Source organism: Chlamydotis macqueenii, chromosome 2 (genome assembly GCF_036417535.1).
Source record: "Chlamydotis macqueenii isolate bChlMac1 chromosome 2, bChlMac1.mat, whole genome shotgun sequence".
In the NCBI taxonomy this organism is placed as follows: Eukaryota; Metazoa; Chordata; class Aves; order Otidiformes; family Otididae; genus Chlamydotis; species Chlamydotis macqueenii.
In genome coordinates, this window is record NC_141557.1 from 57,115,280 (window position 1) to 57,128,819 (window position 13,540).

A 13,540-nucleotide genomic window follows, 5' to 3' on the forward strand; every position below is an offset into this window, starting at 1 on the left:
GTGAAACTGCTCCGGCGTGGGTCATCTCTTCCATGGAGTGCAGTCTCTCCAGAACGGCTGCCCCAGCGGGCCCTCCACGGGCCACAGCCGCCTTCAGGCATCCACCTCCCCCAATGTGGGGTCCTTCATGGGCTGCAAGTGGATCTCTGCTCCTCTGTGGACCTCCATGGGCTGCAGGGGGACAACCTGCTCCACCATGGTCGTCACCACAGGCTGTAGGGGAATCTTGGCCAGGAGCCGCATTACTCCTCCCCCTCCTTCTGAACTGACCTTGGCGTCTGCAGCCATTCCTCACAACAGGCTGGCAGATGTCTCTCAGGATCTTTTTACATCTTATTCACTTCTCATCTCCTCTCCACTTCTTGCAGCTGGGCCGGACCGAGTCGGGCCCAGTTGGCTGCTTGGCGAGAGGCCAGAGGGTGAGGCCTGCAAGGCCCATGAGGCCTGCACTTCCCCCTCTGCGCCTCTGCCCCTGCTCAGCTTCTTCACATCTTCTCTTCTCTCTTTTTTTTTTTTCTGTTTTCCCCTTCTTAAATAAGTTATCGCAGAGGCGTTATCACGGAACATTCTGCTACCAATCGGCTCAGCCTTGGCCAGCAGCAGGTCTGCCCTAGGCCCGGCCGAGTCCACTGAACAAAGGGGAGCGACTTCTAGCAGTTTCCTACAGAAGCTACCACCTTAGGCCCCCCCTCACTAACAAAACCACAACAATCATGCAGTCAGGGTTGTTTGAGACTGAAAGGACCCATTAGGTCATCCAGTTTTATCTCCCTGCCAAATACACTCTTGGTTTCCTAATGCCTTTGCTAGTACTACCACTAGCTTTGACCAATGCTGAAGATGAGCTTTCCACTACTGCTGTTGAGAAACAGTGCTGTGGAACTGCACAGTTCACAGACAGCATGCTTGGATATGTTGCCTTGCTCTTTGCATTTCAATCGCACACAAACATTACCTGGTTTTGCTTTCAAATCCTGTTCATGGCCTACCCTCATGCCCTCTGTCACCCATCCTAGCACTGTCAAGGTGTCTGCTCCAGTCTTTACTAATGTAAAGGGCTTTTGAGGGGAGGGTGTGTCTTTCCATTTCAGGTGGAGATGTGCTCAGGGTGGTGGCCACGAGGGCCTTCTCCTTAGCACTGACATGGTGTGTGTTGCAAGCCATCATAGCCAAACATCTGCTTTGTCCCTCTCCTGCTTGTCTGTACTTGTAGTTGCATGTGGCCCTGCCAACTCAAGTGCTTTGGCCCGTGCTGTCCAGCATGGTGGGAAGAAGTTCTCCCACAGGAGCACTGTCCTCCTTCAAGTCACTCTTTTAAAATGGCTCTTTCATAGTGATGCTTATTAAAAAACAGAACACCAAAACCAAAGGATTGAAATAAAAAAGCACTTTGCAGTTCAATAGCAGGACAATTTCTGTACTGATATCACCACCTACACACTGGTCCATCTGTTTTGTTCTTTTTTGTGCTCCACTTCTGTCTGTAAGTGCTCATGCTGTTCCTGGATAACAAGCTGCCTTTGTTCTACCCTGGTTGAGCTCAGTGAGACAGTGGTCTGTGGGAACAATTCCTAAGTGCTGCTGCACAACCTGCAGTTGGGAAGAATGGACTGTGACAGTTATGCTCTGGTTGTATTTATGCTAAATACACAGGAGAAGTTTTGGCAATATTAACGAGGCGAAGCAGATTAGCCTGGAAGATGCTCTAACAAGCAAAGAAATCCATGCAGCCTTCATCAGCACAGAGAACAGAAGCCATGAAGAAACCATCAGGTATTTTGAAGTGGTTTTTTTTCCCCTTTTCCCACCCTTTCCCCTGTAATTTAGAAGCATAGAGGAGCTGTGTAAAGCTGTTGCAGGAGAGGATGTGGACACTGGAGAAGAGACTGCCAGACTAGAAGCCTGAAGTGAATGACAGCAAGTTCCCTAGAGCAGCCAATAAGCCCTGGAAGAGAGTAGGATTTAAGATGCATTAATTTCCGAAATAATTCCAGTTGCATATCTCTACACCTGTGTTTGATGGACAGGCAGCTTAAAACAGGATTCAAAGCCTTTCCTCACAGATTACATAGAGGAAGGGCACTCTGATGCCCTACTCCAGCCACTCAAGTATCTGGAAGTTAGAAGTTGCAGTGCTCAATGCTGCAGCATTTTAGTGACTTGTTGTAGGTGAGCGAGGGAATTCTTTGGAAAAAAGAGAAATAAACCCAGCTCTCCTGTTTTTAAAATGTGTGATGTAGCCACCACACCATCCTTGCTAGGAAACTTGCCATTGCACTCTCCATTGTGCATTTCTCCTTATGGGGCTGACTGGGAATGAGAAGCAGCTTGCACAGGGGAGAGAGATGATTGCTATTATATACTTTTTAAAGACTGTTCTTGTATCCCTTTCAGAATGTTTTTAGAAGCTGGGAAGCATGTCCTCGTTGAGTACCCCATGGCTTTGTCTGCTAAGGCGGCCCATGAGCTCTGGGAGATGGCTGAGCAGAAAGGTAACACATTTGCTCTCAAGGGCATAAACAGTATTTCCTGTTGGGTAGCACCAAAGGCATCAAACTCAAGGGCAGGGCTGCAGTCTGCTATTAATCATGACATAGAAGGCAGTATGCCTGTCTCAGAGATGAGTCAATCTGGGATTTAAGACATGTGCCAATGTTGAAATAAACACATAAGTGTCAATGCTAAGAATAAGGTGCATTTGCCCTCACAAAAGCACTGGTCTCTGCTTGTGACACTAAGGATGCAGTGAAAGAAGGAAACTTCTGTTGCAGTGACAGTAAAGCACTTAATAAGTGTAGCCATTGGGCTTGTGCACTTCCCTATCCTCTCTCTCCCTGGAAATAAAACTGGAAGCAGCTCCCCTAGCTTCTAGTGTTTGTGATGTACTGGTCATACAGAGCTGCTCATGCTATTGAAGGCCAGCAAGGCATCCTTGTCTGAAAGACAACTTATCTCTAAGCAAAATCTCTTTACTTCTGGAAAGTGTGTGGTCCCATCCCTGCGGTGCTGATGGTCAGAAGCTGGTAGTTCAGTTGAGGCCAGTGGGGATGTATGGGGCTGCAAGGAAAATAACAGTGCTGGCAGGAGCAGAGTGCAAGCCATTCAGACAAGCTGCACTATTTATACCGCTACTTCTTAAAAATTTCCTTTGTGACTTTTGTCCTGAAACACCGGAGGTATAGGATTTCTGCTTTGCTATTTCCCAGTACCAACACCACTTACTGCCTTGTTGCTCGCCAAATGGCTTCCCATTGAGTAGAATTTATGCCTCTTCTCTTGAAGCAGCAGCAGTTACTGTCAGCAGCTTAAACTGCCTCTCCTGGAAACCTTCCAGAAAAACATATATTGAATGAGGGCCACATTCAACGTGTATCAGATACCCTTTATTCCAAAGCAGCCCAATTAATTGCAGTGGAGGGAGGTACTCTTTAACATGTTGTTACAATCTGGGTCTGAGTATTCTGCTATTTTTTCCCCTCCTTTTTCTTTCCTACTACCCTGCAAGGAAAAATGCAGAACAAGGAAATGTGAGAGGAAAGATGCCAAGAATTAATCCATCTTTTACTCTGAAGACTCATGTTTCAGCCTTAGTTGGTTACTGGGTTTCATTATGGAGTTTCTGTTAAACATAGTGGCTACTCTTCCTGCAGTCTCTGTATTTGTTGTCTCCTGAAAATCCTTAACCCACATTGATGCCTCAGTGCAGGGCCGAGGCCGATTTTCTTCTTTGTCAGCCATGTGTGAGAACATTTCTAAGTGAGTTCCCACTGGTGGCTGGTGAAGCCTTTATGCTTAGGCCTTTGATTCACACAGAAAACTCATACTTGGTGTGTTGTTTTGTTTTGTTTTTTATTTAATGGCAGGTAAAGTACTCCATGTGGAGCACATAGAGCTTCTGACTGAAGAATACAAGCAGCTGAAAAGAGAGGTGGCTGGGAAAGACCTGGTGAAGGGAACATTGCATTTCACAGGTCAGTAGCTGTGAGGAAGTCAAAGTCCATCTGGATTTATCTGCCTGGTCGACAGCAACGTCAGTCTTTCCACCTTAATTCAGTCATTTTAGATGATAGTCTATCTATAAACTGACTAGAGACACAGGTATCAGTTCTAGATATTTCCATGAAATTACAGAACTGTCTGGAAAGCACCTTTACTTAGCAGTTGTCTACTATGGGTTGTTGCTTTGCTAATCTCTTTCTGCTATCTGGTGAAGAACGCAAGCCCATGCCTTGTTGTATGGAGGAAAGAGCACTTCTTCATCCCTTCTGTACCTTGGTGGTAGTGATCAATTTCTCATTCATATTGGCCTCAGAGAGGAGAATGAGCTCTGAGGAAGTGTCCCCATTTCTAGTGGGGACCTTTACTCTTCCATGCTGGTGTTTGGCTCCAGAAGAGCTTGGAGAGATTTTCAGGCCATTGTTTTGTCCCTTCTGTCCTCAACATGTCCTGAAGGGTTTGTTGTATATGTACTTTGTGCAGCTTTCTCTGTCGTAGCTCACCAGCTGATCCATTTCAAGCTTGACCATGTTTGTTGACTTTGCTACTTAGTCCATCTGCTCATGGCCTTTCTACACCTTGGTCTCCTAAGCCTGCAACACTGCAGTTTCTTCAGCCTTTCCTATGCAGACAACATTATTCTCTTTCCCATTTCTCAAGACTTTCTGTTGCTGTTGCACCAGGTAGCACCCTTGATGAAAGCAAAACAGGATTCCCAGCTTTCAGTGGAATTGCCCGACTGACTTGGCTGATTGACCTCTTTGGAGACCTCACTGTTACCTCTGCCACCAGAGAAAAGCAGAAGGATAAGAATTATTCCAGAATGACTGCTCACTTTCAGACGGCAGACAAGAAGTGAGTAGTGACCATGGTGGCCGGTGAGCCAGGCTCCTCAGGTATCGTCTGAAGGAGTTTTGCATCCTCTCTTCCTCTTGTGGAAACAGAATGAGTGGATGCTGGCATGAAAGTGTACAAGAGGAACAGACCTGAAAGTGCTTCCTATAGTAATCATGATAAAAAGAGCCACCACCAAACAGTGTCTGCTGAAGAGCACAAGAAGGTTCAAAAGCTCTTTTCTGATGTCTGAATGTAGGAGTGGGTCTGTAAGGCATTTTACCATGCCCAAGACTGAAAGACCCTTCTCTTGCACTCTGAAAAATTGTTCAGAGGCAGGATTCTTTGTTTAGCAGCAGACATTCTAGCTGTATGTTGAAAGCTAACCTTTCTTTAAAGGTTGAAAATATATGACTGTTTGAAAAGGTAGTGCAGTAGTTACAATACTTAGCTTATAGCACTATAATGCTTGTGCTAGTATGTAGTACTAGCTGGAGATTAAAAGAAAATTACACATTTCAAGCAGAAGCATAATAAACTACTGACAGGCTGGCATGCAAAGTTTGCTCTTGACTAATGCCTAATCGGTAGTCCTGAAATTTCCTTGATTTTTTTCCTGAGTAGGGCAATAGTCTGTTTCTCATTTTTTGTATGTTTGCTTTTGTTGCATGAGTGTGTCAGACCGAGTGAGAATCCAGCAGCCAGGATTACTTGTCATTTTTTCTAGTCATTGCACTGTGACTTTCTTGCAGAGTAAACTTTTGATGATGCATTTTATAATAGTGAGTTTGAGCTCCCTTTTATTGTATAATAACAATAGCCTTGCTATCAAATAGTATATTTTAAAATATCATATGACCATCAGTATTTCATATTGTGGATTGAGTACTCAACTTGGTCCAAAGTCTGGTGGTGTATTTTGCTGGAAACTCTCCGGTTTGGTCATTCTGGGCCATCCACTTGGAGGTTGTATCCTTTCAGATAGGTTGAAGTTACATACGATGACAGTTTACTGTATGCTACAGATGCAACTTGAAAATTGTCTGACATGAAAAGGTACAAAGAAGTTACCCAAGCTCTATGTATGTTTCCTACAAGGTAGGAATGATGATGGAACAATTTGTTCCTTTCTCTTCACTCCTATTTTCCTGTTTTTCCATATAGCACACTGCCTTTGAGACAGATGACCCTCTCATAGGCATATGACAAGAGGCATATGAGAAGACTAGGGACAGCAGGGGAAAATAAGACCCCATGGGAAAATATTGTGGCCTATCTTAGTTTGTAATAAATTACCCTTTTTTTTTTGTTGCACGTATACTGCTAGAACACTTAAAACAAAAAGAAAAACCCAACAGCAACAAAAAGTGAAAAAACACCAAACGTGAATACTTACTTCTTTAAGAATTTTAGATACGTGTTTAGTTAAAAAAAAATAATAACCTGAAGGACTAGCTGTCTGGGGAGTGAATGATCAGGGTTCATTTGAACTGTTAGTTTCACCGTGGGTCTAGTTAACAGTTTTATCAGCCAGTCCTACAAAGCCCACTGCAGTTTACTGTGGGATTAGCATCTTGTCTTAGCAATCTTCCTCTCCCTTTAAATAGAACATCATTTCCAATGCCTTTTAAAATGCAGTTGTGAGAGGACGGAACTCTGTATCCAAGCTCTGTTTACCCTCTTAGCAATTTGCCAGTAACAGGAGTAGCTGTAAAGTTCTATATAGAGTGAGATTTTGAACTAATTCCAGCAGGTGGAACTAGCGGGTGGTTAAACATTTCCCTGGCTGCTCTGTCTCCTAGGCAGTCCTTAGCTGCTATATATGAGATTTGCTAGATACAGAACCATTTCTGGATTACTGTTTTGTTTTGGTTTTTTTTTTTTTTTTTTTCCCCAGCTCCACACCACTAATTGATACCTGCTTTTCTTTGCCCACTACTGATCATTCACATGGGTCAGTAAGTGTTTTGTCACCACGAGCATTTTAGTGACCGGGGACAGTCAGCTTTATGCCTCTAGGATAATTTACACTGTCTGGAAAGTTACATAGCGTTCCTGTATTCTGTTCGGTGGTGGGGCCATATTTCCTGCTGACATTTCCCCATTGACGTCAGTGGAGTTACAGCAGCAGAGAATTTGGCCCGCTCTCTGTCAAGTGAAGTTACGGCCCAGCAGTAATGGTGGTGGTGTTACAGCTGTAATTTGTCCAACCTTCATTTTGCTGAAGAATGGGAAAGGTCTGCACCTTTCCTGAGAGCTATCTCATCCTTTTTTGAAGGACTTGAATAGACTAACCCTGAGAAATCAGGTTAATTCAGCCTATTTTCTGCCTTGGAAAATACAGCAGGTGCACAACGCAGCAGCCTGTGTTCTTCTTGTTAAGCAGGGATTTGTGCAAAGGCTATAGCCTGTCTCCGCTGCACAGCCCACGCTGGCTGCTCATCTGTCTCTGGGTGGATTTTGGAGGTGTATGTTAATGCCTGGCGCCCAGCTATCAGAGAGATGACCTCTGCCTCTGTTGTGTTTCCAAGACAGTTGAGCTGACAGCGTCCCTGTGATAAAGTGGTGAGCTATCCAGGAAAAGCCAAACCCCTACTGACAGCACGGCTGGTTTGGGACTGCAGTTCCTGTCCCAGGATTCCAGAGCTTGGATTCAGTATATGTCAAAAAGGAATTTTTAGTGCAAGCTGGAGAGATAATGATTTGTGCAATATCTGTTTTGATGTTAACTAGGAGTAGAGTCTAATTGTCTTAATACTAATCCAAGGAAAGCTAGCCCTTTTTGATTGCATGGTAAATAAAAAATACTGGCATTTTCAAAGCATGACAAGGAAGATATTTAAAAGAAATTGAAGGCATTTTCTGAACACATATTCTGGCAATAAATGTTTGAAATTATGTTTGTATTGAGATGTAAGCTTACAAGGTCTAATAAAATAGCTTCAAATTGAACATCCATTTAAAAAAAAAATCACATAATACATGCTTTCTGCAGAAGTTGCTGCATAAAATATTAAGCTGAGTGGACCCCAAATTCTTTCAAGCGTGAAACCGTCTTAATTCTTCTGTGGGTAAAAAGAGTGTTGGCTTCATTTTGGTTTATTGAATTAGCACAATCCAACTAGGACCATCATTTGAGGAAACAGAGAATCGGGAAAGCAGAAAGTCTCCTCCAATCTGTGAATAAAATGTATCTGGGAGAGCTCTACCAGTCTAAAATCTGGAAAGACAAAATGACTGTAAAAAGTCAGAGTGATTTCTTCACTGCTGATAATGCTTGCTTTGTAAAAAGTCAGTGTAAAAGTGGTTTGTTAGTGTTTGGTTAAACTTTCTCTTTCTTCTTTAACTGTCCAACGTATCTAATGTGACTTTGTTTAACAATGAAAAATATTGGATTTGTTGCTTCTAAGTAACACTGCTAACAGTTTTAAATAACTAACTGCATCCACAGCCAGATAAAACTTAAATACAAATCCTAATAAAAATGTGTAATTTATCTATTAAAAAGGCAGCCCTTCACAATTTTCTGACATAAAATCCAAACCTGTTTCTTAAGCTGCATAATTGCTTAAATTATGTGTACAGTTGCAGCATACATGTTTTAATAGCAAAAAAAAAAAAGAGACTAATTTTAATTTTTAATTAAAAATTAACATGTTTTGGTTACCAATCAGCTAGAATCTACCTCTCTTTGGGAGAATAACTAAAAATCCAATCACAGAAGAGAAGATAAATGTACTAGTAAAATCAATATTTTCCTGCCCACTGATCTAAATCAGTCATTTTAATCACTTTGATTAAGTTCTGCCCGCTCTGCATGATTGTGGTTCTGATTCAGTGGCTTCCCTAAACTAGAGGAGAAGATGACATCCACTTGAGACTGGTCATTTGGTGTGCTCTCGGTCACCCCAAGGAGGTGACTCTGCATTGACACTCCCTGTTTTGGATCATATCATGGACTCTCCTCTATTACATGGTGGAGGTCTTTGCCTATGCCTGCCCAGTAGTTTCTTCATACTTGCCTACCTGAGATAAAGCAGCTTTGAATAACAGTGGTCTGAACCCTCTGTGGCTGTTTGCTTTCATAAGAACATAAAACCGGCTCTGTTGAGTCAGAGCAAAACTCAGCTTGCTCAGCAGCCTGCTTCTGACTGAGGTCAACAGCCAGCACCTTGGGGAAGGAGGGTGAGAACATAGAAAGCATCAAGTGATATGGCTCTTGAGCACCCTTCTGGCCTGCAGCAACATGTAGCCTTAGGATTTCCTGAAAAACATGATGTCTTTGCATTTATTAGTCCTATGAGAATTTTTTTGGTGCATTTTTGCAGACTGTGGTTTGAGTCCTTTTTTTTTTTTTTTTTTTTTTTTTTTTTTTCCCCCTCCAGCTGTTTTATTCTGTTCAGTCAGGTTCATCTGGCCATGCTTAATTTGTAGGGCGTGTGTGTGGCCGTACAGGTGAGCACAGAATAATTGATACAATGATGTGAATATAGAAACTGAATCCTAAAGCATAAAAGACGAGAGGTGCAGAATCATTAAGCTGAGTGCTCTGCAGAATGTGTTCAGGGTAGGCTGACAAGGACTTTCTTTCCAGATCTAATGATATTGAAGATTTAATGGACAGTACTTGGAGACAGAATTTATTCTTCCATGCTATTGATGCCCTCATAATTTGTGAGTGGCAGACTAAAGTGGGCCATAAAGGACTGTGGAAGGGCCATCAATAACCAAGTAAGAAAAATAATGTGCATCTTCTAAACACAGGCAGTAGTGAGTGCTGATGAATGAGCTGCAGACAGGTAATAGCACGGTTTAGGCAGTTGACAGCAGAGCAGGGCGGGAGGATCGTGGCTGTAGCTAGTGTTGAGGGCCGTTCCTCAAAGCCCCTGCATGCATTTGCGGTGGTGGGCCAGGGAGTCTGTTATGACCCCTGAAGTGATACAGCACTTCTCATGGCTCCTCTTTCCTCAGCTGAGCTGGGAAGTTGGCAAGGAAAGTGTGAGGACCTGTGAGCTATGCCAGTCAATAGCCAGCAGCACCCATGCTTGGCCTGAAGGCTGTGGCTATCATGTTGACATAAGACAGGACTTTGCTCTGATTAGAAAAGACCTGCCTGAGAGTCTATGTAGCTGAAACAGGCAAAATTTACATCTTCTGATGTAATCAGATCAACTCTGTGCTCCTGGTGAAGAGAAAGAAACATATTTGAAAAGTTCAGAGAGAGTACAGACGTTAGTGTCTGCATGCGTGAACTTGCCGTCTGTCCAGCTCCTCCTAAGGGTGGTGTTCAGCCTGCACAGTAGCACCTGGGTCGTCATTGTGTATCTGAGTGATTATTCTTGCTGGGCAGGGATGACTAGACATTGAGGGCCTTGTGAGTTTAGCTGTGATTGAATAATGAAAAAAATATTTGGATGTTTAATTGCACTGTTCATCCAAGTCCATGAACAAACAGATTAAACTTCCCTCTTCCCTGTGAGATGGCTAGACTCTGCTAGCTTCACTTTGTGCACAGGGAAAACAAAGCTGGGGAGAGCTTTGATGGTGTGCTGAAAGTCATGGAATGAAGCAGTGGCAAAGTTAAGACTATTACCTGGTTAAGTTAGTCTTACCAAAGTTAAGACTATAACTCTGTAACCACAAGGTATGTTGGTTAGAATACATTATCTGAATATGCAATGACTGGAATTTAAAAATGGTGCATTTATTGGGGGATTTTCTGTAAATGCTGAGGAAAAAAGTGTAAACTATAACTATTGATTCCATTTCTTAAATAGTCTTCTTTTTCTCTGTTCCTACACACTAGACCACTGACTTGGATTGAAGAAAGGGGACCAGGGATGAGACGTGAAAAGAAAATCAACTTCTGTTTCACTAGTGGTTGCCTGGAGAACTTCCCTCAAGCCCCAAGGTCTGCTGTGGGCCTTTTCATGCAGGATCAAAACCTCTTTGCCAAAAAACTGCTGGGCCAGGTATCCAAGGAGGAGCTGGCTGCAGAGAAATGGCGAATTTTGCGGTGTCTTGACCTCGCGGAGGTGATCCAACAGCACTGTGAACAGCCAGAGAAAATCTGTTCCTGAGACCACTCTTACAGAAGGAGGAACACAACAGATGGGAAATCTGTAGGGCTAGAGCTCACTGTTGCCCTCAAGCAGTTGTTATTTCTGTTTCATTACCTTCTTTTTGACTAGTTATGACTCCTAGGCTCTCCAGGTGGGCTGGAGAGCCTGGGCTATACCCCGTGCCTTCTGATATGTGCCAGAACAAAGTAACATTACCTTGCTCCGATGCATTGCTCTCTTTCCAGGCAGATAGGAAACTAGCAGCAACAAGCTTTCCTGTGGTTATTTCCACTCAGTTCAGTTGGAAATGTCACTGAGAGCAGGTCCTGGAGGACTGCAAATACTAGACATTATTTCCCTCCTGAGGTTTTTTTTTCCCGTCTATTTAGATACATCTGAAAATGAGATGTGTCTTATTTAGTAGTATTCATGTAGTATTATCTAGAAAGAAGTATTAGCTAGAATTAAGTTCCACGTGAGTTTTCCATCTCTTTACTTGGTCTGCAGAACTTGTGCCTCCACAGTCCTGGCCTTTTCTTCCAGATGCTCTGAATAGTTCTGTGTGTTTTCTCTAATTGGTAATTGTGCCTGTCTGAGTTGTTGGGGTTTTTTTGCACATTGAGAATAATCTACCTTCAAACAGAATCTACATTAGTATCAAACCAGAATAGAAGGAATATCTTGTCTCTTGATAGATGCCATGTGGAGTTCACTCACTTAATTTCTCTGGTGCACTGTGCCAACATAGAAATATTTTTCCAACAGAGATTAGAACATTATCACCTGCCTGCTTTCTACTGAATCTAAAATTTTTTTTTTTTTTTGTACTGGAAGCAGGATATTATTGTCCTTCATTTAAGTTCTGTATCTAATTCAGCATGTGGATGGATCACTGCTAAAAATAATATATGTGCTGCCTTTAAGGAAAAAAAAAAAACTAATGTAATCCTGGAACGGTGAAATTCATTAGAAATAGAGATAAAATTAGAATAGAACTGTAGAAAATGGAGCAATTTGCAAATATAGCCATGTGGTTGACACCTGTGGGGATGGGTCTTTAACATTTTACAGTAGTGCCAGGGTCACATATGAAGACATTAACACTTCCCTAAAGAAGCATTTTAGTTTTAGGAGATGACTAAACAGTGCACAAAACTGCAACAATTCCTCCGTTTGCCTTTTACTTTCTAATTGCAGCATCTGTCAGTGCTATATTAATATAGCACCAAACTTCAGTCTGTGCAGTTGTTCTGTTAAACACAGAACCATAATTTCTTTTCTACTTTATCACTTGGGCAATTTTTTAATAAGGGAGCATAAATGTGGTGAACTTATATATAATTACAACCAGTCAATATTGATGGAAAAAATCCTTCCTTTAGGTAAATCGTGTTCATTCAGAAGTTGGATACAGTTCAGTTAGTCTGAAACAGGGAAGGAAAGACTGTATTTTTTTCCCAAATTAGTCAGGTTTTAGGGGCAACTGGAGCTTGATATGTGAATGAATTCTGTGTGAGAAACTTATTTAAATCTATTCTATCAGTGAAGATCAGTGAAAACTCCGCTAATGACTTCAGTGGACTGAAATCCATGTGGGTTGCCCGCAGATTTGTGCAGGCAGATCATGCACTTGTCCACTCAAATGGACACCTTACTGAGTATTCACAGGGTCTTCTTTATCAATGTGGTGGACATTGCCTGGGCAGATCTGATGCTGTATGAGGAAAAAGTGGGTTTGTGGCAAAATGAAAAAAGTCCATCTGGGATCAAAATAAAATTTAAATGTGCTATGTTTTTCTATCTGCTATGTATGACAGCACATGAGAGTTTCTTGAGTTTCAGCACATGAGTTTCTTGACAAACTCAACTGTGAATAAGGGGTGAATACCACTTGTTTATGCACTAATTCACAATGTTTGGCTGGGGAGGGAGGACAAAGGGAAGGGAGATTCACATTCCCCATCCAGAGGCATAAAAATTACCCACCACATCTCCCTAGCTATGCTCTGTGGTTGCTGGCGCAAGCAGTATACCTCTAAGAAATGGGGAATAAATGCACGGGAGCTCTGTAGAGCAGTGGTATAACATTGCACAGTGAATCACCCTTTGGAGAAGCTTGTTTCTGTAGAGAGCAGCGCCTGGGGAAATTAGCAGGTTAATTTGAGCTAGGGAAGACAGATGCCTAGAGCTGGATATCCTGTGCTCTCCTCCATCCCCCTCCCATTCCTCCCAGCTAACCTGCTTGCCTACTGCTGTCTGCTGTGCTCCTGGGAGCCTGCGGCATCCAAATGGCTTTTCCTTTTGCCCTGTGGATTTGCTGAGGTAGCGTGATGGCTTGTATACGAGAGCTACTGAATGTCAAGCTTCAAATGTACGTATTGTTTAACAGATGTCAAACTTGCCAATAAAATATTGGAACTCTTAATCATTCCCTTTATTTCTTGGTGTCCTTCATTAGCAGTTCCCATTGCCTGTGCTGAAAGTGGCTCTGCCCTCACTAGTTCTTTTCCCCCATTTTGGTCCTTAAGCCCTGTGAAATCCTGCCAGCGACTACAGGCTGTGATCGTGTCCTAAAGCCCTTGGCTGTCTCCCTCTCCTGTTTCAAAGTTTTGAATACAAGTGTGGTGGGGTTTGTGACCTTATCTCAA

At 42.8% G+C, this 13,540-nt stretch overlaps 1 protein-coding gene across 2 annotated transcripts in view; it reads left to right on the top strand.

The window, feature by feature from the left end:
- BLVRA (biliverdin reductase A) overlaps nt 1–13,322 on the top strand; it is a 33,426-nt gene extending 20,104 nt beyond the window's left edge. For both annotated transcript variants that reach the window (XM_086743056.1, XM_086743057.1), the window contains 5 exons: nt 1,654–1,773; nt 2,395–2,492; nt 3,864–3,971; nt 4,680–4,851; nt 10,637–13,322. In XM_086743056.1, coding sequence (XP_086599182.1) covers nt 1,654–1,773; nt 2,395–2,492; nt 3,864–3,971; nt 4,680–4,851; nt 10,637–10,910 — 772 coding nt within the window. In that variant the 3' untranslated portion in view covers nt 10,911–13,322. The remainder of the gene's footprint in view (nt 1–1,653; nt 1,774–2,394; nt 2,493–3,863; nt 3,972–4,679; nt 4,852–10,636) is intronic.
- The last annotated feature ends 218 nt before the right edge of the window (nt 13,323–13,540 follow it).